Source organism: Trachemys scripta, chromosome 1, assembly GCF_013100865.1.
Source record: "Trachemys scripta elegans isolate TJP31775 chromosome 1, CAS_Tse_1.0, whole genome shotgun sequence".
NCBI classification, from domain to species: Eukaryota; Metazoa; Chordata; order Testudines; family Emydidae; genus Trachemys; species Trachemys scripta.
In genome coordinates, this window is record NC_048298.1 from 141,471,262 (window position 1) to 141,498,202 (window position 26,941).

Here is a 26,941-nt window from a genome sequence, read left to right on the forward strand (position 1 = left end):
TGTAGGAGCTCTCTCTGTTTCATTTTACCAGACCTAAACGTGAGGCTTAAACTCCCAAACAGTGTGAAAGGGTCTCCTCAATGGCTGCACTTTGTAATTAGTCTGTGAATATAGAAATTGGGCAGTGAGGAGTTTTCATAGCTGCCAAGTCTTGTGCCACTTCATGTGACAGTTCATATAAATTCTGTAATGGCATTGCATATACGGATAAATGTAACACAGTGAACACAGCCTGCCTTGAGCACTGATGACGGTAAGACATGAAGATGCACAAAACATTTTATCTCTGGCAGGGTAGATGCTCAAGGGTGTCTGGGGACATAGTTGGGTGGAGGACTTTGACTGGGTAGATGGATAGAGGGCTGCTAGGGCTCCAGGAGATTAGAGTTCATGAGCTGCTGATGCATGGAGCTCTTGAGGCAGGGGATTCATGGGGGCAGGTGGGTGCTGAGGGATAGGTAGGTGTTTGAGTAGCCGGTGCGGGGAGGAGTCTGGGGCAACTGGCTGTTGAGGGTGCAGGCACAGGCCAGCCTGGGGCCAGTGTCAGGCTCGATACCTTGTGCTTTTGCCATTCTTAAATCCCTGTTTTTCTCTTTTGATGTCCAGGTATCTGTATCTGCTTTTCTCCAATGATGACCTCCTGCCTTTAGACAACTGGGTTTTTAACACAGAAGCTCATCCCTTGCCTGTTTTACATTTAGCCAACACCACACTTTCAGGAAATCCTGCTTATCGATAAAAACAGCTCCAGGAAGAAGAGGAGAGACTGCACTCAGCTGTGTTTTGTTTACATGGACCACTTGAGACTTTAGGCTGGAGAGGAGACAGACATTTAGTTAATCTGAGTCAAGACGCAGGGTGAGAAACAACCTCTGCTCCCAAAGCTCTTCAACCTGTAGATAAGTAAACTCTGAAATAATTCCTTTTTATACATGACCAAAACATGCTACTGGGGCATTTGCAGGACAGAGACCTTGTGTGCTTTGAACCCGAACAGCAGAGTGGAGCCTGTTACTAGATATAGAGTCCAGCAGCCAAAGGAACCACAGGCTTCCTGGCCAGGGGCTGGAGTTTGCTGCTGCTGGCCTTTGCAAGAAACTGCACACTTGTCTCCTACTCAGATGGGGTGTATTCCAGAGACTAAGACATTTGTTTTTTCTTTCTATTTTGATGATGGCATGAGCAAAGCAACAACAAAAAAGCAACGTAACTGCACCAGCAGCACCAGGATTTGAAATTTTTTCTGTACCTGTCTGACTTTTCTAATCTGCATCAGTTTGCCGAGACTGGCAGCCATTCCCAGTGCCTCCTTTTCATTTACCCCCTTCATAACAAAGTCCAAAGACCTGTGAAGCACAATCACGCCCAGAGAACAGTTACCAAGCATTTGTTTTTTGTAATTTACTGGCAGCACTGTGCTGTTAGTTCACCACACAAGATATGGACACAGAGTATGGAAGACACAGCTAAGTGTCCTGTTTCCCTTGATCACCAATCCTGTCATATGGAAAGGCCACACTCCCTTATATCAGTCCTTTTCTGCCACTTCCACAAAGATAACAACAGAAATTGCCCATCCTGGTTTATGTGGCAGACTGCATCACATTCACTGGGACACAGTTCTCTTTAGGTGAGATATAGTAGTTTGTATCATTGCATTACATTTGTCCATGCAACGTGTGGTTTTCCTTGACTCTCGCTTTTATTATTTGGACAATGCTCACAAATCCTGCTTTGTAAATCTGAAGTCTTGCCTTGTTTTTTGAGGTGTATGGCAAGAGACCAAAACTGCCTCAGATTTAGTTTATTAAAACAAGTTTTATCTGGGCCATAAACTGCCCCAATGCAAAGCCAACATGAGAGTCTCTCTGGAAACATGGTAAAATCTATTACACACCAATATACCACATAACTCAAGTTAATAATGCTGTGTTACCTGCATACATTTGGTCTAGTTATTACATAGTCCTGCCCTGAGTGCAAGGGACTGGACTAGATGACCTCTCGAGGTCCCTTCCAGTGCTACACTTCTATGATTTCCTCTGGACATTGCTGGCTGAAGCAACCTCACTGTTCTGAGTTCAGGCCCAACAGCATGAGTTAAGGGGGTAGTGCATTTCAGTCTTCACTTACAGCATACGTGTCCTGACTCTTGTCTCCCATTACTGAGAATCTCTTCTCATCTATAGAATAGAATCCTGTGCACTCAGAAATAACGCCTGTTAACATCAGTAGGGTTTGTTTAAAGTGAGTTTCACTTGCTGCTTTAATTTCTAAACATTTCCTTTCTTTCAGTTTTTCTGCTTAAGTGGGCAACTCTGTACCAGGCATCCTGTCTCGCTGACAGCTTACTAGAGAAATGTCTTAAATCAATATTGTATGCATAGACTGGAATCAGATTGTTGGTTACATATTTTAAGCATTTCCTTTCCAGTCAGTTGGCAATAAAACAACCTTAGAGAAGATGGCTTATTCAATTAAAAGCATATATAAGATTCATGCTATTGGCCTTTGGGTCTGCCTACCATGCCTCAGTGGGTAGAATAGGATATTACGTGTAAGTCATTTATTTCCACACACCTCAGCGCCAAATTTCCAACATGTTTGAGGTCTTAAAGGCGTCTCCATTTTGTTTTCTCAAAATACAACAAAAGGGCAAAGTACCCCATCGTGGGCTATATTTATTTAAAGAAACTCAATCTTCAAAAGCAAATCATCTCTCCCCCCAGCCCCAGCACCTTGAGAGCTAAAAAGGATTCTGCTCACCTCCTTTTTTATTCTTCTTCTTCACAGCTCCGAAGATTCTTTCCCCAGGGTGACTGTCCCTCGAGCTGAGAAAGGGCTGGCTGTAGATCATCGTAAGGTGCTTCTGCCCTCTTCACACCAGCAGGATGAACATGCTGCCTTTACAATAGTCCTGTTGTAGCTATGTCAGTTCACTGCAGAGGAAAGTACTATTACTAGGCAGCCAGCCACGAAACACCTTTGTCTTTGATTCCTGTGACATTTTTAATTATTTGAGCCTTTCTGGGCTCTCAGTACTTCATTCCCCTCATGTCAGCTTAAAGAGAGGTTTGGGGTTTTTTGCTTTGACTGAGTTTTAAGCCCCTGAAAATGAGCTTTCTATAACAAGAACATTGCCACAACAGGAACTCCAGGAAGGGATGGAGACAGGAAAGTGCAGCCCACTGAGTGCTACAATGAACTCCACGGCCACCTTCATCTTTGGTGCACAGCAGTGTCCTGCAGAACACTGTGTCCCCCCAATATGCATTGTCTCATCTTGGCCTGAGTGACCTGGCTACAATCTGCTCCATTTTGTATATCTAAAGTGGCATTTAGTTTTTCCATTTTTAGTCCCCAGTTCAGCAAAGCACATAAGCCTGTGGCCTTAATGCACAGACAAAGAACCATGCATGGAGAGAGAGAATGGTAGAACCACTGACTCCCGTGATGTGAATCCCACCTTAATGCTAAATTTCCTTTACCCTTTGGCATTAATTTAAAGATTAAAAAATCATCCCCTTGTCATGGCAATTCTGATGTGGTATACTCTAGGAACAAATGTTATCCAAATGATTGTCGCCAGATTGCAAGTTCAGTTTCAGAGGAGGAAGAGAGAGAGCTTGAAAAACACTCAAATGCCAAGAGTTTTTATCTTAGTACTAATTACTCAATTACTGTAATTTGCAGCACTAGTAAAAAAAAATCAATCTGAAAAAAGTCAAAGTAATGAATGTAGTAAATAATTCTGATTCAAGTAATTGTTTACTTCAAATTAAAATAAACTGATTCTTTTTACTACTGCCACAAAATATAATTTTCTAATTAGAAATTAATGACTAATTGAAGAGCTAGTGCTTTTCCATTTTAATATTTTGTGATATTGAGTTGAGTTTTTCCAGTCCCAGTTTGAACCTGCACTTCATTGCCTTAGTTCTGTAAGTCTCTCTGTGTTGAAGGGGGACTGAGGAAAAACAGGGAGTCTTTAGTAACAGGCTCTACCCCAGCCAACCCATACTCCTCCTGGCCAGTGGAAGCACGGAATGGCTGCCAGTCTCTTCAGAGAAAGGTCAAGGACAAAATTCTAGAGTCCCAAAAATAGAAACATCAAACCTCTCACTGATGTTTACTCTTTTCCCATCCCACTGGTTTGAATTACAGAACCACCACTCAAATTAATGGCCTGTGTAAGTCTCACTGGGGTTACTTCACTGCCACAAGAAGTATTTGAATTTAGGTCCTGAGCCACTTCATGGCAAGGGAATTGTAATTTTCTCCAGTCAGATGTACAGCAATGCCATTTCTCCTGTGTGTAAACATACAATAGGTTCCAAATAAAGGACATTTGCTTCCTGTCATCTAGTTATCCCATGGTCTGCTGGTTTCTACCATATCCCAGTTTAGAATGCAGTCACCCATCTCCCTCAAAGTTACTAATGTGCTGCCTACTTCTAGAGTAATACATTTTGTGAACTAATTGCTGTACCCTTCATGCATTGCAGCATTCTGGGCTGCCCCCAGAGCAGAATGAGTTTGGCTGTCGTGAGTTCTGAGAAGGATGTCCATAATAACCAGACATGGATGCTGAAGCATCCATCTTGTTTTCCTGACTTCAGGTGGTAGACTTTTTCTCAGCCCTTTTCAGAGCTGGGATACTGACCAGCAGCATGGAGTTAGCTGCAGCCAAGAGCTCAGACTCTGTTTTCTCTTGGGTACATGTGGCATACTAGGACATTGTCACTTTCATTCTGTTGCTGCTGTTTTACAAACTTTTCTGAAGGTATAGATACTTATTTTTTTAACAGAGTGATATTTTAGTGTTAGCTGTCTCCAAGTCTTGTGCTATATCTTCTAACCAAACAAACACATAGTTCTGGCTTTCATTCAAGTTGCTGCTGTCTTGGTTGGCAATTTCTACAGCACCCTGTGTTCTTACAGGAAGAAACAAGAGCAGAAAACAAGGTGTGCACTTGAATCATAGAATCATAGAATATCAGGGTTGGAAGGGACCTCAAGAGGTCATCTAGTCCAACCCCCTGCTCAAAGCAGGACCAATTCCCAACTAAATCATCCCAGCCAGGGCTTTGTCAAGCCGGGCCTTAAAAACCTCCAAGGAAGGAGACTCCACCACCTCCCTAGGTAACACATTTCTTGTGGCAAACTGGCTTTGCGAAAGACCCTGGAGATCCCCAAACTGTCCATTTTCTGTTTGCGTGCACTCAAGGTACGAATGTGCAATCCACATCCCAATCAGGCCTCTGTAGGCCAGGATCCACCAGGAGCAAAGGCATTATTTTTAACATTTTGGGCCTGATTTTCAGAGAGGCTAAACATCTGCAATTCCCAGTGACTTAGCTGGAGTTGTGGGTGCCAAGCACACCTGACAGTTTCCTTCTTGGCTTTGCTCCATTTACTGAATAAGGCTAAAATGACATTCCAGCTGCTCACTTACTGCACAAAATGCTCCTTAAACCTCTTATTGAAGATTTTTGTATATACAATTGTAGCTATTCTGGAGATCCAGAGAACAAACCTGAAGTCAGTGGAAAGTCAGAGAAAGTTCTGTGGTTCCCAAGTCAGCTCAGGGTGTTTAGGTTCCCCTGCCCCAAACCTTAAAGATGATAACCCTCCATGCACTGCCCCTGCTACTTCTCATTCCTTGGTGCGCACTCTGAACCAGTGTTTTCCAAACTCTTGAATGCTGTGGAAAATGAAACCAATCACACTCTTCTGGGAGCCCCGCCATGTGTTGTTAAAGGCCTACAGATCTTAATTTATACACCATCTGGGCTCCCAGATGCTCCTCCCCCTTGTCTCTTTTGGAAATGCTGGTGTAGAGTTTCATCATAGGATATTTCCTCTGCTTTCCTACCTAGTGTGGTGAGCAGTGAAATGGTTAATAATGTGGACATTTAAAGCATCATCACTGGGATCTGAATTAGCATTCATTGAAATGCATGGGACAGTTCACACTTCAGAGCTATCTTTTCATGCTCTCTACCAACTCAGGCAGACATCTCTGCACTAGTTACACTTAGGGTATGTCTACACATAAGCCACTACAGCTGCACTACTGTGGCGCATCAGTGAAGACACTATCTCCCATCGGCGTAGTTACTCCACCTTCCCAAGAGGCGATAGCTGGGTCAACGGGAGTATTCGCCTGTCGACCTAGCACTGTCTACATCAGGGATTAGGTCAGATTAACTGCATCGCTCGGGTGTGGATTTTTCACACCCCGGAGCAATGTAGTTATACTGACCTAATTTCCTAGTATAGACCAGACCTTACTCCATGTTTCTAAGGTTTTCACCACAGGCATAACACCCAGAAATTGACTTTATTTTAAAGAAATAAATGCTGATTCTCTGGAGGACAATTGAGTGGTCTGACTGCACTCCCGCCATAACTCTCAACCAGTCCTTCACTTGCCATGTTTTGGGAAATATTATTTTGACCAAAAGTGCAGATTGGGCTGTCATACTGAGAGCAACCTGATCTCCATTACTGGTTAACGTGTGCACCGTTCTATAAGGTAGGGCAAGCACTGGTTTCTACAACTGCTCTACAGTTGCCCAAAAGGTTGGGAACCACTACAAGCTAGAGAGAAGACTGCATGGCTTGGTTCGGTCAGAATCTGTTGTTTTTAATCCCTGTCACTCTCGGTGGAAGTTGCACTGTCGTTCTGCCGCACTTTCTTTGCATAAAGTTCACAGATTATTTTTCCTCTGAAATAACAGAGGGGCAAGAGACAACCTTCTGATTTGGGAACTTTCTGGCTGCCTCCAACCTGGTACCCTGCATATGTACTTTTTACAGATGAAAAGTAATATTGTATATAAAAAATATCAAATAAAGAATGTCTTTACGTGAAAAAGGGCATGTGCTGTGTTCTTATCCTCCTTTCTTAGCAACAGGCCGAGGCACTGGGCTGTGGATTTGCAGTCCTGCTGGTGCTGTAGCATTCCACTCAACCAGTTTAGCCAGGCACTTCCTCTCCAGTGTTAAATATTCTTCAAAGTCCGCTATTTCAAAACTAAGATTTCCACATCTCTTAGCTACCATTAACAGATGATTTCCAAGTTTGGAGTCTGTTCAGGATGCAATCAAGCCTGGGCTTGTCATTTTACACAGTTATGTCTTAAATTTTGATGTTTATGTTTGAAAAGAAAAGAAATTATCTAGGACCTGACATTGTGCTAGAACAGCAGATGAACTGGCCATGATGTGTCCTCCATGTGGAGAAAAGTCAGTTCTTAGTTATTGTTTAAATGTTATGCATGTAGGGAACAGAAACAGAGGAATCCTAGATTGGAATAATTTCCCCATACAGAAATTTCTGCCCTCTGCAGAAATACAGAAAAATTTCACTTGAACCACAACCATAATCTGTTTACTGCAGTACAATGAACACATTTTGGATTCTACTTCATTCCACTTCACAATAAAAGCAGGTAACATTTAGCACTTAAAAATGGTGATTTTTAAGCATTAAACAATGTAACCTAGCATCCCATACCTCATCAGGCTCCACTTAACCCCATGGCATCCTTCCCCCATACTACCCCACATGGGCAGCACCCACCGCTCTGCACCACACTGCCATGCACACCACTCCAACAACACTCCATCCCCACATCTCTGCAGCACCCCATGCCGCACACCACATTCCCACAACACCTCACTCTGCTGAGCCCCATGCTCATGGCGCAGACACACCCTGGCACCCAACCCCCCACCCCATGCCTCATGATACCTTATCCACATAGACCCATCTCTCTGCATCCCAACTCTAAAGCACCCCCACCTATGCGCAGCACAGCCACATGGCATTTCACCCCACACCCACAGCACCCACTTAGTTAATCCAACCCACTTAGGACCCAGCACCTCCTCCTCCCAGCACCCTACACTGACAGCACTGTACACCTGCAGAACTTCACCATCACACATCCAAGCTCCAGGCATTTGATGCCTCCCTCCCCCACCTCTCGCCCTCACAGCATCCAACCCCACCCCCCAGAGCAAAGCACTGCCCATTCAGTGCTTCGGGGGGAGGGATAGCTCAGTGGTTTGAGCATTGGCCTGCTAAACCCAGGGTTGTGAGTTCAAACCTTGAGGGAGCCACTTAGGGATCTAGGGCAAAATCAGTACTTGGTCCTGCTAGTGAAGGCAGGGGGCTGGACTCGATGACCTTTCGAGGTCCCTTCCAGTTCTAGGAGATGGGATATCTCCATTAATAAAAAAAATAAAAATAAAAATCCACCTAACAGCCATTTGCTCTAGCCCTAAGGCACCCAACCTCCACAGCACCCCATGTCATCCCTCCCCTATAGCAACCTGTATCTGGGCGCCAGTCCCACGACACCCTGACCCCATGCACATCACCTCCCCAGCACCATCCCCCAATACACTCCACCTGCTGACATGACAGCCCATCTCTATGTCAGCCCACCATTCACCATCCCATCACCATGGTATGTCACTGCCCTGACACTCCACCCCATACACCCCACTTGCATGGCTCTGCTTGGTAACCAAATCCCCAGACCTTCATTCCCTTAACAGCCTGCACCCCTCCACATCAGCACCACATACCCGTGATATCCCAACATCCAGCACACCACCGCCATGGCATACCACTTCTACACCATACCCCTATGACTACCCCATGACTGTGCACCGCAGCCCCATAGCAACGTCACCTCCTTTCATACCACATCCACAGTCCCACTTGCCACAGCACTCCACATCACAGCACCCCACCGCTATGGCAACTCATCCCCAGTACCCACTCTCACAGCCCCCCACCACTTCCAGGACACCCTCCCTTCCAACCCCCCACTCCTTGTGCCCCGACCCTGCTACGTCCTACCATCAGCGCAGCATCTCCATGACACCTCACCCCCTTGAACCTCAGAGCCCTGCAGCCTACCCCAGTGCACCACATCCCTACAGTACCCAACCCTCTGCACCTGCCCATGGAATGCCAATGCCTGCATCTCACCCTCTCAATATCCCAGCCCCTTGTACTCCCCCACAGCTCCCCAAGCCAGCAGCAATGCATCGTTCCTAATGTGTCCCCCCGTGCCCTAGCTCTACTGCACCCTACTCCCAACACACCACACACACCCAGTACTCCATTCCTCTGCCTTTGCTCTTGCCAAGCAACACACCTGCCGCACCGCATCCTCACAGCAAGCTACAGCCACAGCAGCTTATACCCCTGTGCCCTAACAACAGTACCTCCTGTGCCTTCATTCCCTTGTATCCCCCCACTCAACAGCCCCTGCACTACAATGCCTACCCCATGGCACTCCACCCCACTAAATCGTCCCACTCAGCAATCCATCCCCATGGTACACCACACCCCACTATCATAGCAACTGACCCTCATGGAAAAACACCCCCTCCAAGTAACCCATCTCCCTGTACCCTACGCCTATGACATTGCCTCCCCATGACTGTCTATTCCTACTATACACATACCCCATGCAACTCTCCATGGACCACCACCCCCTCTCCACTCCGCTCCCTAGACTCATGCTCCTGGACCACGTGACTTCATTATAGTCAAATTCTACTGTGTAGTCCACCAATATACTACTAAAAATGTACATATTCAGCCAATTGGCTCATTCATCAACTGTATATGTTTAAAGGAGGGACCACTGCTACATTTCCCCTGTCATGTGCAGATCTGCGGTTGCCATCTATCACGCAATAGGGAGGCTGGAGCCATTTTAAAAGTACTGTGAGGGAGGGCTTCCATTCATGCCAAGTCACTCCTGTTTATGGGGTAGGTGTGTTTTGTTTAAGTGAAATGACAGTGGTATGTCAATCGTGTTCCAGCTTCAATGGGATAGAGGGGTTCAGGCAACATAAAATGCCTAAGGCCAGATTACTAGCAGGTGAAAACCTGTGGGGAAAAACCAGTGCCTGTTCCTGTATACTAATAAAATTAACCAGCAGTTCAGTCATCTTCCGTCCAAAGGCTTCCACTGTGCAAGGCAGCTGTAGGCAAGGGATGGGGTGGTCTATATGTGGCAGTTAGCAAGGCTGTACAGTTGACTATCTGAGGGAAGATTAAATGCTGTTTTTTTAGCATTGGCACAATCCTGTATGGGGCATATTTGCCCCTATAGTTATAAACAGGCTATAGCATTCACAATTATTGTGCCCCCATATCCAGTTCTTGCACAAGCTGGCATCACATGCACCCCAGGTAGGCCTTTCAGCAAACCACCAGGGAGCTAGAGCAATGGAAAAGCCAGAAAACCATTTCAGTGAAGAATAATTAATCTGCAGGGAGATTCAGCCACACAGCACCTGCCCACACGTTCACGATGATGCAGTGTAAAAGGGTTTATCTGTGGCTCTGCTCACACAGAGAAGAAGGCCCATTCTCCTAGCTGGCGTATTAACCACTCCCATATCCCCTGTGCATACAGAGTCCGAGCTACTCTTGATAGAATTCAGGATTTTGAGTTTGGGTTTTACTCTGAGGAGAAAAAGCCAGCTGGTCCCTTTATTAAATGAATATCTAGCAGGATTAGAGCCCTAGTAGACAGATACAGAAATCATCAGAGAGATTCCTAGTCAAATCTACATTTCCACAGTTGCTGTAAGCTGTCTGTAGCATTTCAGCTCATTCACAGTGAACTGGTGAAAGAGGGAGGGAAAATGCTGAATGAATCTGGGGGAGATTTTTTCAGAAGCCAGCTCAATGCAGGGAAGGTGGTCCAAGTTTTTCCCTTTGGAGCCATTCCACCTCCAAATATTTTTAAACTAATTCTCCACTCTGTTACTGCTGAAATAAGTGGTGTTACACCGGTGTAAAACCAGTGTGAGAGTGGAGAGTCAGACTCCATAACTAATGGTTTGCTTGCCTCCTCCCCTTTGTCATCTAGTTTCCTCCCCTTAAGTCCTGGGATGTCTGGGTCAGCTCCTCTTCACTTGAGACAGCACTTCCCAACGGGGCTGGATAGCCGCGGTTAGTCTCTGGTAAAAGGAAATGCTTCAGCCTCTTCTCTCCTTTTTCTTTCTGTTCTTTCCTGACTTTCTTCTCCGTGTCCATCACTCTCCTCCATCAAACTCCACATTGCAGACAGCACAAACAGATTTTGAGGACTCTGCAGTATTTCCCTAGCAACACCAGACTCCCAGGACTTATTAGAGGGCAACTCTTCCTATCACTATTATTCATCCAATTGCCAGGTACCTCACAGAACAGGGAGGAGACATGACCCCTGCTCCATAAAGCTTAAACTCTAAATTAGCAAGACAAACAGTGGAGATGGGAAGGAGTTGCAAGCAGAAGGGATGCTAGGCACGTGGCTTCTTAGTCTTTTCCTCTCATCTTGCCCCATCTGACCTTGTGTTCAGGCCTCCCTACTCCCCCATTAATAGCCTCTGCACCCAGACTACAGAGTTAAGGCTGAGTGTGGACATCAGAGGGTAAAACTGACAAATTGGATGGTGCCTGTCGTTTACTACTTATACACAGTAGGCTGCAGGGTTGTTACTGGCAGGTACCAGATATAGACTGTACCAGATACAAACTGGCTATAAAGCCTCCTTCTGAGAGACATACACACCAGATATGTTCACTATGAGATCCTTTAATGCACTGCCAGGTCTGGCTGAGGTTAGCTTAAATAAGGCATGTTACACACAGTGCCACCTAGTGGCCGAACAGCATAATACAGTTTTGCATTTCATTACACCAGGGGTTCTCAAACTTCATTGCACCGCAACCAGGGCCGGCTCCAGGCACCAGCTGAGCAAGCATGTGCTTGGGTCGGCCAAGGGGAAGGGGTGGCAGGTCGGGCCTTTCAGTGGCAATTCAGCGGCGGGTCCCTCGGTCCCTCTCGGAGGGAAGGACCTGCCGCCGAAGTGCTGCCGAAGAAGAAAGCGGCGCGGTGGAGCTACAGCCAATCGCGATCGCGGCTTCTTTTTTTTTTCTTCCGCTGCTTGGGGCGGCAAAAACCCTGGAGCCGGCCCTGACCGCAACCCCCTTCTGACAACAAAAATAACTTCATGACCCCAAGAGGGGGGACTGAAGCCTGAGCCTGCCCGAGCCCTGCTGCCCCTGGTGCGGGGGCCAAAGCTGAAGCCCAAGCAATGGGGCTCGGGCTTCGGCCCTGGCCCCCAGACCCCAGCAAGTCTAAGACAGCCCTGGTGACCCCCATTAAAATGGGGTCACAACCCACAGTTTGAAAACCGCTGCATTACATCTCCCACTTAAAATTCTACATTCCTACCATTTACAATATTTACATTATCATGCTGCCTTTGAAGTTTGGCATATATCAGTCTGTTAAGTGTCTCCAAATCATACTGGTTTTCTAACTATATGACCCGAAAACATAACAACTTGGACATCTGCCTGTCCATTAGTTGCAATGAATCGGTGTGGTGGGTTTGGAATCCTCAAGTTGTCGTCTTCATCTACCATCTGTAGAGTTTGCGCTCTGCGTTGTTCTGAGTAACCATCTGTAGATGTCAGCAGTTTCTGCTGAACTCTCCACTGCCAGTCTCATTCACATGATCTGGGTGCTGAAGTCTTTTTCTTTATGACAGCTGAATTTATCCATCTTTTTTCTCCATCCTGTTTGACATGAACATGGTCACCTGAATCTATGACCTGGTGATTCTCTGAATGACATCTGTTGTAAAAGTGTTCTTTAAGCTCTTTTAGACTTTTATCTAGTTTGGCTCCTTTCTTCATGTCTGTCCACTTTGGAGATAAGTTATTTTCCAAAGTTGGAACAGCAGTTCTTGGAGTGCTTGCCCATGTCCATTCCAATGTAGGAATGTGCTCACCCCAAGTACCACTGCCAGAACGTTTTCCCTCCGTGGTATCCATCAGGTTGGCTCTGGTGCCTCCTGGAGTCGTGCTCTCAGAATGCCAGTATAAAGTGTCCTGCCAACCTGCAGCCCTCTCAGTTCCTTCTTACCACCCATGACGGTCGCTGGAACTACCTTGTCCTTGCATTTGCAAGTACTCCTTGTGTGGACTTTTATTCTACCCGTCGTATTTAGTTATCTTTATTCGTAGTTGTTAAGTTTCAGTTGTTAGATAGAGTTAGTGAGTTAGGTTAGCAAACCCCCGCTGTGCAGGGTTAATCCCTGCCCGGTACTGGGGCATGCCTCAGTCTCTGGGTTTAAGCCTTGTGCATCTTGCCACAAGCCTGTGAGTGATCCCCATTTCAGCTGCCTTAAGTGCCTCGGGGAAACTCACATGTGGGAGCTCTGTAGGATCTGCAAAGACTTCGGGCCCCACACCAAAAAGATAGAGACACTAGGCTCAGGTTTATCCTCATGGAGGCAGCATTACAACCTCCCTCAGAATCGAGTCACTCATTCTCAGCCCCGAGTACTTCAGCCTCGGTAAGGAGCACTCCGGCTACTCTAAAAGAGACTCAGCACCGGTCCACGTCTCTGGCACCGAGAAAGGATGCTCCTGCTTCTCAGGAGCCTCAGCAATGTTCGTCATCCCCAGTGCTGAAGATCGCTCCAGTGAGGGACTCTCGGCACTGTTCTCCATCACCAGTGCCGAGAAAGAAGCAGAAAAAGACTAACAGAGTTCACTCTCCAACTCTGAGGTTGGCGAGGCAGAGAGACACTAGTAAAGTGCAGCCCAGCCCAAGGCACTCTAAGGCTCCAGCAACTCATACGGTATCATTGACTCCTGCCTCGGAATGAGTACTGTTGAGTCCGGCACTGATAGACTCTCCACAGGGTCAGCAGGAGCCAACCCCCAAGGCCAAGAATGGCAAGAAACTAGACATCTTTGGTAGAAAGGTCTATTCAACCAGTGACCTCCAATTCAGGATCACAAGTCAGAAAGTGCTCCTGAGCTGATATGATTTTAACTCCTGGGACTCTGTGTTGAAATTTAAGGAGCTACTACCACGAGTCCGGGTGTGAATTTTCAGCTCTAGTGGAGGAAGGCAAATCTGTGGCAAGGGTGTCCCTGTAGACAGCCTTGGACATGGTGGACTCTGAAACCCGATCCATGGCCTCAGTGGTGGCAATGCACAGAAGCTCTTGGCTTTAATTCTCAGGCTTATCTCCTGAGCTTCGGCAGACATTACAAGTCCTTCCTTTCGAGGGTACATCACGCTTTCCCGAGCAGACAGACTCTAAGCTGCCTAGCCTAAAGGACTTGAGGGCCACCCTGAAGTCCTCTGGATTGTGTACACCAGCTCCCTCTAGGAAACATTATAAGCCTCAACCAGCTACCGTTTCTTCCTGCTACCTGCCCACCAAGACTATCATAGAAGGAGGAGCAGGGGCTTTCAGAGAAGACCTCTGCCCCAGGTAGCTAGTTTAGAGCTGGTTCACGAGGTGCTTTTAGGGAGCAGAAAACTGTCCACTTACCTGGCAAAGTGGAAAAGGTTCTTGATTTGGTCCACACAGAAAGGTGTCTCACCCACACAGTCAATACTGACATTCACTTTAGACTACTTACTTCACCTGAAACGGCAAGGGCTAACTGTGTCATCTATTAGGGCCCATCTGACGGTAATCTCGGCCTTCCATCCCTGGGTGAATGGCTGTTCTATTTTCTCAAACTATATCTGTAGTTGATTTCTTAAGGGCCTTGAGAGACTGTACCCCTAGGTATGGCAACCAATCCCTTCCTGGGACCTCACCTTGGTATTGGCAAGACTGACAGGACCTCCATTTGAACCACTGGCAACATGGTCGCTGCTCCACCTGTCATGGAAGATGGCCTTCCTGGTGGCCATTACTTCTGCCAGGAGGATCTTGGTGATCTCTGCCCTCATGTCAGAACCACCTTATATAGTATTCTTCAAGGACAAGATCCAATTGCGCTGGCATACGGCCTTCCTTCCAAAGGTGGTCTCCCAATCCCATAGTAACTAGGATATCTTCCTTCCGGTCTTCTATCCGAAATCACATGCCAACAGAGAGGGACAGAGGCTCCACTATCTGGACATTAGATGTGCACTAGTCTTCTACAGAGAAAGAACTAAATCATTTCAGAAATCCGCTCAACTTTTCATAGCCATTTCAGACAGGATGAAGGGTCTCCTGTCTCAGCTCAGACGGGAGACCCTTCCTGCATCACTTCCTGTATCTGCTCATGTTATGACCTTGCAAAGGTCAAGGCTCCCCCTGCCCTAATGGCACATTCCACAAGGACCCAAGCATCTTTGACAGCATTTCTGGCACACGTTCCTATCCAGGACATTTGCAGAGCGGCAACGTAGTCATTAGTTCACACTTTCACATTTCACTATGCCATCACCCAACAGGCTAGAGACAATGTTGGGTTTGGCTGAGTGGCAGTCCAATCAGCATACCAATTACTTTGAACCCTCCATCTGCACAACTGCTTGGGAGTCACTTACATTGGAATGCACATGAGGAAGCTCTCAAAGAACAAAAAAGGTTACTGACTTTCCATAAATGAGGGAAAACTTTCCAGCGGCGGTGTTTGAGGCGAGCACACAGCTACATGAGCAACACATCTCAAAGAACGACAGTTACAGCAAGGTAAATAACTGTTTTTTCTGTTTTCTTTCCATTAGGAGTTGTGTTGGACTGTATCCAGTAGCTGCCATTGGTATTGATTGGTAGCTTAAAAGAGCAAGGAATGGATTTTCCAGTTGTAGGATTTTCTTGGCGGTCTGCAGAGCTATCTCAGCCTCTCTGTTCGCTTGTGGGTAATATAAGCTGCTAGTAACATGATCAAAATTATATTTCCTGCAGAATGTCTTAAATTCTGCTGCAGTGAATTGTGGTCCATTGTCCATCACTAGTTGGTCTGGAATACTGAAATGAGCAAAAGTACACTTCATGATAATATGGTCTCTTCCAGCCTCCAACTCTATAACTGCTGTCTGCTGCCGACTTTAGTACTTCTTTTTTTTATTTCCCTTAATGTAAAATAACCCCGCAAAGTAAATTAACATGCTGCGTCCCTGGGTTCTGTAGGTCCCATAGAACATGTGCAGTGTAAATGGCTTTCTCTGGCAACTTCTTACATCAGCTTTTAACATAGAATAATAGAGAATCATAGGACTGGAAAGGACCTCGAGAGATCATCTAGTCCACCCCTCTGCACTATTCAAACAGCAGAACAAAAGGCAAGAGCAACTTGAAAAACCTGAAACTAGCTTAGAAGTTGTAGACCACATGAAAGCTGAAAGTCATTATCATAAAACTCCTGAGGCAATGAGAGAGAACTCCCAGGCTAAGAAGGACAAATTCAAGTCAAACACTAAAGCCTTTCAGCCTACATGCACAAGTGTGGAAAAATTCATAGCCCAAAGATGTATGTTTTGCCATAGGCAGAAGGCATAACAGATGCACATAATATGGACATTTTGTAGCTGTTTGCTGCACCAAAGCAATGAGGGAGCTGACTAATAGTACAGACAATGAAGAGCTACTGTTTCTTGGATCTATCATGTCTGATGACACAGAGCCTGCCTGGAGAATGAAATTGAATATTCATGGAAAGACTATTGAATTTAAAATTTACTCAGGAACAGGCTCATGGCAGGACTAAGTATTATCTAGACCATCCCTGATAGGTGTTTGTCTAACCTGCTCTTCCGGAACCTCCTTAGGCAAATTATTCCAATGGTTAACTACCCTGACAGGAAGTTTTTCCTAATGTCCAACCTAACCACTCTTGCTGCAATTTAAGCCCATTACTTCTTGTCCTATCTTCAGAGGTTAAAGAGAACAATTTTTCTCCCTTCTCCTTTTAACAACCTTTTATGTACTTGAAAACGATCATCATGTCCCCTCTTAGTCTTCTCTTCTTCAGACTAAACAAACATAATTTTTTCAATCTTCCCTCATGTTTTCTAGACCTTTATCATTTTTGTTGCTCTTCTCTGGACCTTTTCCAATTTGTTCACATCTTTCCCAAAATGTGGTGCCCAGAACTGGGCACAATACTCCAGTTTAGGCCTAAGCAGTATAGAGTAGAGCAGAAGAATTACTTCTTATGTCTTGCTTACAACATTCCTGCTAATGCATCCCAGAATGATGTTTTCTTTTTTTGCAAGTGTTACACCGTTGATTCATATTTAGCTTCTGATCCACTATGATCCCCAGATCCCTTTCCGCAGTACTCCTTCCTAGGCAGTCATTTTGTACATGTGCAATTGATTGTTCCTTCCTAAGGGCACGTCTTCACTACCCGCCGGATCGGCAGGTAGCAATCGATCTATTGGGGATCGACTTATCATGTCTAGTGAAGACGCGATAAAATCGATCCCTGATCGCTCTGCCATTGACTCCGGAAATCCACCGCGGCAAGAGGCGGAAGCAGAGTCGATGGCAGCGCGGCAGCGGTCGACTCGCCGCCATCCTCACAGCCAGGTAAGTCGACCTAAAATACGTAACTTCAGCTACGCTATTCACGTAGCTGAAGTTGCGTATCTTAGGTCGACCCCCCCCCTGTAGTGTAGACCTAGCCTGAGTGGAGTACTTTGCATTTGTTCTTATTGAATTTCATCCTGTTTACTTCGGACATTTCTCCAGCTTGTCCAAATCATTTTGAACTTTAATCCTATATTCCAAAGCTATTGCAACCCCTCCCAGCATGGTATTATCCGCAAACTTTATGTGTGCATTCTCTATGCCTTTATCTAAATCATTGATGAAGATATTGACGAGAACCAGACCCAAACTGATCCCTGTGGACCCTACTTGATATGTTCTTCCAGCTTGACTGTGAACCACTTATAACTACTCTCTGGGAATGGTTTTCCAACCAGTTATGCACCCACCTTATAGTAGCTCCATCTACGTTGTATTTCCCTAGTTTGTTTATGAGAAGGTCATGCAAGACAGTATCAAAAAGCCTTACTAAAGCCAAGATATAACACATCTACCACTTCCCCTTATCCATGAGGCTTTTTACCCTATCAAAGAAAGCTATTAGGTTGGTTTGACATGATTTGTTCTTGACAAATCCATGTTGTTACTCATCACCTTATTATCTTCTAGGTATTTGCAAATTGATTGCTTCATTATTTGCTCCATTATCTTTCCGGGTACTGAAGTTAAGATGACTGGCCTGTAATTCCCTGGGTTGTCCTTATTTCCCTTTTTATAGATTGGCACTATACTTGCCCTGTTCAAGTCCTCTGGAATCTCCCCCATCTTCTGTGACTTTTCAAAGATAATTGCTAATGGCTCAGATATCTCCTCAGTCAGCTCCTTGAGTATTCTAGGATGTATTTCATCAGGCCCTGGTGACTTCAAGACATCTAACTTGTCTGAGTAATTTTTGATTTGTTCTTTCTCTGTTTTAATCTCTGATCCTACCTCATTTTCACTGGCATTCACAATGTTAGATGTCCAATCGCTACTGACCTTTTTGGTCAAAACTGAAACAAAAAGGTAATTTAGCACTTTTGCCATTTCCACATTTTCTGTTATTGTTTTTCCCCCCTCGTTGAGTAACAGGCCTAACCTGTCCTTGATCTTCCTTTTGCTTCTAATGTATTTGCAGAATGTTTTATTGTTACTCTTTGTGCTGCTAGATAGTTTAATCTTGTTTTGTGCCTTGGCCTTTCTAATTTTGTCCCTACATACTTGTGTTATTTGTTTATGTTCATCCTTCGTAATTTCACCTTGTTTTCACTTTTTGTAGGACTCTTTTTTGAGTTTTAGATTATTGATGATCCCTTGGTTAAGCCAAGGTATTCTCTTGCCATACTTCCTATCTTTCCTACGCAGTGGGATAGTTTGCTCTTGTGCCCTTAATAATGTCTCTTTGAAAAACTGCCAACGCTCTTTAACTGTTTGTCCCCTTATATTTGCTTCTGGTGGGATCTTACCTACCAACTCCCTGAGTTTGCTAAAGTCTGCCTTCTTTAAATCCATTATCTTTATTGTGCTGTTTTCCCTCCTACCATTCTTTAGAATCATGAACTCTATCATTTCATAATCACCTTCACCCAAGCTGCCTTCCACTTTCAAATTCTCAACCAGTTCCTCCCTATTTGTCAAAAACAAATCTAGAATAGCCTCTCCCCTAATAGCTTTTTCGACCTTCTGAAATAAAAATTGTCTCCAATACATTCCAAGAACTTGTTGGATACATACTAAAAGTCTATTGAAAAAACATAGTATAGGCCAACCCCAAAAGTTCAAACATCATAAGTCAGACTTCAAAATAGCATGAGATCAGCCCCAACATCAAATCATGGGTTTTGGTCTGTCTTCTGATTTTTGAACTCCTCCTGCTCATCCCAGTGTGTATATAACAATTGCAGTGATTCCACTTCCCACAAATTTATAGTGAAAAGGGCAATTTTGGCCCCTGCTGCAGGAATTCTAAATAGAGGATCTAAGTGCGATCAGGGAGCCATCGGGCTAGGCCCAGTACAATCACATAGTGAGAGACAGTCTGAAGAGATGATGTGGAACCTAGAAATGAGCCTCATCTCAAATAGGGGCCACCAAACATCCATTAGATGTGAACAGCTGTTAATCCCTGCTGAGCTGGGCAGGATTCAGACTGTGACCTATTGGTGAAAAACTGTAGTTCATTAGCAGTACTGCCAACCCCAAATGTGCAAAAATCATGAGTCGGGGCCCAAGAATCATGATATTTTGTTTTAAATAATAAATGTTGCCTTCTTTTTTCTTTGCCTTCTGGTTTTGAAATCTTTAGGGTGCTCTAGCTTCATTTTTTCAAGGTTTTCTCTGCAACCAGGAGGATTAGAAATGTATGGGGGGTGGGGACGAAGGGGAAGGAAAGCTAAGACTCTCCTGCAGTCTTCTGGTTCCAGCAGCAGGGACTTTAAGAAAAACATCAAATACCACAAGTCTCACAATAAAATCATGAGACCTGGCAACACTGCATTAACAACACCCTGAGCAGCATCTCAAGTGCTAAAGAGAACGAGGGTTGTTTACTGGGAAAATAAGTTTATTAATTCAAGTTCTGACCTTTTCAGATCTTAGGCAGGCAGGGTCTTCCAGACCGTGGACGCACAGGTCATATCACACCACTCAGTCTCCAACACATGCTGTTTCCCACATTCTGTTCTTAAAGGGGGCAAATACAAACACTAAAAATGCAACAGAAAAACAAATATTAACACAACATCCAAATACAATGTTTTACAATATAAAATCATTCCCACAGTTACTCCAGGGTCCTTACACTAACTCTTATAGATGTATGGATATTTTTTTCACTGGGTTTGACCCTACCCCTTTCAGAGACACAACACATATTGCGGAGCACCAGTGGAGTACTGGGCTTCAGCTTCTCTTCCAGGAGCAGGAAGTTGGTTGTGGTTTAGTGGTTACAGACAGCATAGCCAAATGTGACACCAGTGCCACCCGTTTGCGATGTCTGCAGGGAGTGAACTGGGGCCCTCTGCATGTAAAAGCATGAGCCTATACAACCTAAGATAAAGAAAATGTGGAAGCAACACTAGAGTCTATATGTATTTCAGCAGATAAAGAAACACCTAATTTGACATATACCTTCCAAAAGTCTATTGGACAGAATGAATAAGCTCAGCTGCTTTTAGAGGTCTTATTATATTACGTAAGAACATGCAAATTGTTATACTGGATCAGACCAATGGTCCATCTAGTCCTGTATCGTGTTTTCCAACAATGTCTTTTACCAGATGCATCAGAGCAAATGAACAGAACAGGACAATTTATTGACTGATCCATCCCCTGTTGTCCAGTCCCAGCTTCTGGTAGTCAGAGGTTTAGGACATCTAGAGCATGGGGTTGCATCCCTGACCATCTTGGCTAATAGCCATTGATGGACCTATCCTCCAGGAATTTATCTCATTCTTTTTGAACCTGGTTTTGCTTTTGGCTTTCACAACCCCCCTAGCAGTGAGTTCCACAGGTTGACTGTGTGTTGTGTGAAGAAGTGCTTCCTTATCTTAGTTTTAAACCTGCTGCTTATTAATTTCATTGGATGCCACCTGATTATGTGAAGGGGTAAATAACACTTCCCTATTCACTTTCTCTACACCATTCATGATTTTATAGACCTCTATCATATCCCCCCCCCCCCATCTCTTTTCTAAGATGAACAGTCCCAATCTTTTTAATCTGTTTCTTCATATGGAAGCTGTTCCATACCCCTAATCATTTTCGTTGCCCTCCTCTGCACCTTTTCCAGTTCTATCTTTTTTGAGATGGGGCAGAACCACACACAGTATTCACGGTGTGGGAGTAACATGGATTCATACAGTGGCATTATGATATTTTAGACTCATAGACTCTAAGGTCAGAAGGGACCATTATGATCATCTAGTCTGACCTCCCGCATGATGCGGGCCACAAAAGCTGACCCACCCACTCCTGGAATAATTCTCTCCCTTGACTCAGCTGTTGAAGTCCCCAAATCATGATTTAAAGACTTCAAGTCGCAGAGAATCCTCCAGCAAGCGCCCCCTGCCCAGCAAGCGCCCCCTGCCCCATGCTGCGGAGGAAGGTGAAAAACCTACAGGCCCTCTGCCAATCTACCCTGGAGGAAAATTCCTTCCCAACCCCAAATATGGCAATCAGCTGAACCCCAAGCATGCAGGCAAAATTCTCTAGCCAGACCCTCTGGAAAAAGTTCTCTGTAGTAACTTTTAATATCCCATCATTGACCATTGTTACTAATTACCAGCGATGGCACATTATTGACCTATTGACTAAAATCACTTTATCCCATCAAACCATCCCCTCCATAAACTTATCAAGCTTAATCTTAAAGCCAGAGAGGTCTTTCGCCCCCACTGTTTCCCTCGGAAGGCTGTTCCAAAACTTCACCCTTCTGATGGTTAGAAACCTTCGTCTAATTTCAAGCCTAAACTTCCTGACGGCCAGTTTATATCCATTTGTTCTCGTGTCCACACTAGTACTGAGCTGAAATAATTCCTCTCCCTCCCTGGTATTTATCCCTCTGATATATTTAAAGAGAGCAATCATATCCCCCTCCCCAGCCTTCTTTTGGTTAAAGTAAACAAACCAAGCTCCTCGAGTCTCCTTTCATACGACAGATTTTCCATTCCTCGGATCATCCTAGTGGCCCTTCTTTGTACCCGTTCCAGTTTGATTTAATCCTTTTTAAACATGAGAGACCAGAACTGCACACAGTACTCCAAATGAGGTCTCACCAGTGCCTTGTATAACCGAACCAGCACCTCCTTATCCCTACTAGAAATACCTCGCCTAATGCATCCCAAGACCGCATTAGCTTTTTTCACGGCCACATCACATTGCCGACTCATAGTCATCCTGCGATCAACCAGGACTCTGAGGTCCTTCTCCTCTTCCGTTACTTCCATTTTCTGTCTTATTATCTATCCCTTCCCTCATGGTTCCTTACATTCTATTAGCTTTTTTGGCTGTCACTGCACACTGAGCAGATGTTTTCAGGGAACTATGTACAATGACTTCAAAAACTCTTTTGTGTGTGGTAACTGCTAATTTAGATCCCATAATTTTGTATGTATAGGTGGGATTATTTTTTCCAATGTGCAATTTTTTGCATTTATCAACACTTTCATTTTGTTTCATTGCACCATTTTCTTGCCCAGTCACCTGGTCTTGTAAGATCACTTTATAACTTTTTGCAGTTGGCTTTGAACCTAACTATCTTGCATAATTTTGTATCATCTGCAAACTTTGCCACCTTGCTGTTCACCCCTTTTTCCACATAATTTATGAATATGTTGAACAGCACTGGTCCCAGTACAAGTCTTTGGGGGACCCTGGAATTTATCTCTCTCCACTGTGAAAACTGACCTTTTATTCCTAACATTGTTTCCTATCTTTTAATCAGTCACTGATCCAGAAGAGGACTTTCCTTCTTATCCCATAACATCCTACTTTGCTTAAGAGCCTTTGGTGAGGAACTTTGTCAAAGGCTTTCCGAGAGCCCAAAAACATTGCATCCATTGAATCACCATTGTGTACGTTTGTTGACACACTCAAAAAATTCTAATAGACTAGGGAGACATGATTTTCCTTTACAAAAGCTGTGTTGACTCTTCCCCCAACATATTAGGTCCACTCCCTCTGGGGCACCTGGCATTGGCCACTGTCGGTAGACAGGATACTGGGCTAGATGGACCTTTGGTCTGACCCAGTACGGCCGTTCTTATGTTCTTATATTGTGTTCATCTATGTGTCTGATAATTCTGTTCTTCATTATAGTTTCAACCACTTTTGCCTGGTGCTAAAGTGAAGCTTTCCAGCATGCAATTGCCAGGATCATCTCTCGAGCATTTTAAAAAAATGGCATTACATTAGCTATCCTCCAGTCATCTGGTATGGAGGCTGATTTAAGCCCTAGGTCAAATATCACAGTTAGTAGTTCTGCAATTTCTTATCTAAATTCCTTTGGGACTCTTGGGTGAATACCATCTGGTCCTGATGACTTATTGTTATTTGTTCCAAAACCTCCTCTATTGACTGCTCAATCTGGTGCAGTTTCTTGGATATGTCACCTAAAAAGAATGGCTCAGGTGTGAGAATCTCCCTCACATCCTCTGCAGTGAAGATGGATGAAAAGAATTAATTTAGCTTCTCCACAATGGCCTTGTCTTCCTTGAGTACTCCTTTAGCACCTCAATTGCCCAGTGGCCCCACTGATTGTTCGGCAGGCTTTCTGCTTTTGATGTACTTAAAAAATGTTTGCTGATCATTTTTGAGTCATTTGCTAGGTGCTCTTTAAATTGTTTTGACCTGCCTAATTAGAGTTTTACACTTGACTTACCAGAGTTTATGTTCCTTTCTATTTTCCTCAGTAGGATTTGACTTCCAATTCTTAAAGGATGTCTTTTTGTCTCTGACCACCTGTTACCCTGTTGTTTAGCCAGGGTGACTTTTTTTGGTCCTCTTACTGTTGTTGGTGGTTTGTTTTTTGTTTTTGCATTTGAGGTATACATATAGTCGAAGCCTCTATTATGGTGTTTTTATAAAAATTTCAATGCAGTTTGCAGGCATTTCACTCTTGTGATTATTCCTTTTAATTTCCATTTAACTAGATTCCTCATTTTTGTGTAGTTCCCCTTTTTGAAGTTAAATGCTACTGTGGTTAGTTTCTTTTGCATTTTCCCCCTATAAGAATGTTAAATTTGATAATATATGGTCGTTATTACTGAGCAGTTCAGCTATACTCACCTCTTGAATCAGATCTTGTGCATCACTTAGGACTACATCAAGAATTGCTTCTCCCCTTGTGGGTTCCAAGATTAGCTGTTCCAAGAAGCTGTCTTAATGGGATCTAGAAATTTTATCTCTGCATCATCTCTGGAGGTGACATGTTTCCTGTCAATATGGGGATAGTTGAAATCCCCCATTATTATTGGGTTTTCTGGTTTTGTAGTCTCTCTAATCTCCCTGAGCATTTCACAATCACTATCACCATTCTGGTCGGGTGACTGGTAGTATATTCCTACTGCTATATTCTATTCATAGAGATTCTATGGTACTATTTGATTCATTTAAGATTATTACTATATTTAAATCTATGCTTTCTTTCAAATATAGTGCTACCTCCCCTCCCCCCACCAGTGCACTCTGTCATTTCTTTATACATTGTACCTGGAATTACCGTGTCCCATATATTATCCTTATTCCACCAAATTTTTGTGATGCTGTAGTGGGGTGGCTGCCCCACTCCCTGAATTTGGGCTGCAGTAGGCCAGGGAGCCAATCAGGGCCAGGCTCAGCCCTATAAGAAGGCTGCTCAGGACAGGAGCAGGCAGTCTGTTCCAGGCCTTCAACAGGGGAAGGTCTGTCTCCAGCCTGGGAGACTAGCACCCGGGACAGCGCAGTGCTGGGCAGGCCCAGGGGAGCAGAGGGTAACTCCAGCCCAGAGTCTGTCAGGCTGCAGACCCTGAAGGGAAGGGCCTAGCCGGTGTGAGGAGCCGAAGGGGAAGCGGCCCAGGGACGTGGACAGATGGAAGGAGAGAAGGAGGGCAGGACAGCTGCCACTAGAGGGTCCCTGGGTTGGGACCCAGAGTAGTGGGCGGGCCTGGGTCGTCCCCCACCCCCCTCCCCTTGCCTTGCACCCGGCCGACGGAGCAGCCACCTAGAGCTGCACCAATCCCCTGCCAAGAGGGGAGTGACTTTGAGGGTGCAGTTGGCCACATCGGCCAGGTCGCAGAGAGGCAGCTGATTGATTTCCCCCTCCCTGGAAGGGGGCGAGGATTGACTAAGGGGCACTGCCGGAGGGCAGTGGCTCAAAGAGGATGCCGTGAGCTTGGGAGCAACGCGGGTCTGGACACGCCAACCGAGGGCGAGACGACGGACAGGACACCACCAGGAGGGGGCGCTCCACTGGACAGAGCTAATTCCCAAAACAACCAGTAGGAGGCGCCAGATGGTGAGTCCCAACCCCATCACAGATGCCTATTATGTCAATATCCTTATTTAATACCAGGCACTCAAGTTCATCCATCTTAGTATTTAAGCTTCTAGTGTTTGTATACAAGCATTATAATCATTAATGCTCTGGATGATGGGATGGAAACATAACAATAAGAATGGTAGAACAGACTTTAAAGATAAAACTCTCTAAAAAGCAGGTGAGGAGAATCCAGTGATGGAAGTGCCACCCTGTAGTAAACAGACCTGCAGACTGATGCAGCCAGCGGGCCTAGCTCTAATTAATGCACAAATGTTCCTCAAGTACCAATCCTGCCAAATCCCTGACACCAAACTCCTTCCTCCTCAAGCAAAGACTGCTATTGAAGGATGTTTTGCAGGATCTGACCTATATTCTGCTGTTGCATTTTTTTCCCCTGGGCTAGTAACTGCTGAGGGAAAATGCTGAAATGAGGCAAAGGTTATGCACTGACACCACCCAGTGGTCACGTCTCTAAATCCCTTCCAGAATGGATGGACAAATAGACTGATATTTTCATTTGGGGATCCAATCCTTCATCAAATCTCACCCTGCTTTAAATATCAGCCTCTCTCTATCCCCACAAGCCTTGCCCATAGTACCTCTATCTCAAACAGCCTAGGTGCCAATTAACATGAGCACATTGTACAACATAAATGCACATTACTTGTGTCGTACTATTTTCAAAGGCTCTAGGTGCAAGCCCAGCTACATGGACAAATCAGGAGACCTGGGCACTACATCAAAGTGCATACTGCAAAAGCTGGCCCTGGCCCTGCCATAGTCCCTGTTTTCTCCCATCTCCCTGTGTCCTCTCCCACACCAGCCATTTGTCTCCCTCCATCGTGTCTCTGTTTTTTCTGTCCTCCAGTGTCCCTCTGAGCCTTCTTCCGATTGTCTCTTATATCTCACTGGGCCCCCCATTTGCCCTGACTTCCCCCCACTATGGTCTTGTTTCTCATTTCTCCCCTATGTCTCTCACAGTAAGGGACAGGTGCTCTTTGGGCAGAGAAAGGTAGGTAGGTACGCGAGTAACTGTTTCTTGTCTTCTGGGGTTCTTACTAACTCTGGTGACCTCTGCAAAATGGGACATCTGGCAGGTTTGTAAAGCACAGGCTAGCTACTGTTGTGGGGATGAAACTTTTCAAAAGTGGATTTCCCGTGTTCCTTGGCATAGGGTAGGTCAGGTCAAGACAGCTAACAAAGCACCGAGAGGCGGGAGCGCTTGGGGGGAGCAACACATGAGGGCCATTGAAACACAGTGTGAAAGCTTCAAAGAGCTTACAACAAAAATTTGGGCTTTTGTACCACTAGAAAACAGGCACACGTGGAACTGGCACTTTTTAAGCATTGTCAAAGGAATATGTAACTGGGGTCCAAGTGAGTTGTGTCAGGGGAGAGCCTAGCCAGAAAAATGCACCCCTTAAGGAATTTTCAAACTACTACATCCTGGCACAAGTGGTTGCTGCAGAATAGGTTCTTCTTGCAACCCCCAGGTGGTGATTAACTCTCATTTGACAACTACACTAAATGGCCTCATTAACACCCACCTAT

General features: G+C 45.0%; 1 protein-coding gene across 4 annotated transcripts in view; it reads left to right on the top strand.

Annotated features, from left to right (window-relative positions):
• The window catches only part of MAN1A2 (mannosidase alpha class 1A member 2), a 295,186-nt gene extending 288,306 nt beyond the window's left edge, over positions 1-6,880 (top strand). For 3 of the 4 annotated variants that reach the window (XM_034787853.1, XM_034787864.1, XM_034787879.1), the window contains one exon: positions 607-6,880. In XM_034787853.1, coding sequence (XP_034643744.1) covers positions 607-739 — 133 coding nt within the window. In that variant the 3' untranslated portion in view covers positions 740-6,880. The remainder of the gene's footprint in view (positions 1-606) is intronic. The other variant, XR_004647895.1, reaches the window with a different exon arrangement.
• The last annotated feature ends 20,061 nt before the right edge of the window (positions 6,881-26,941 follow it).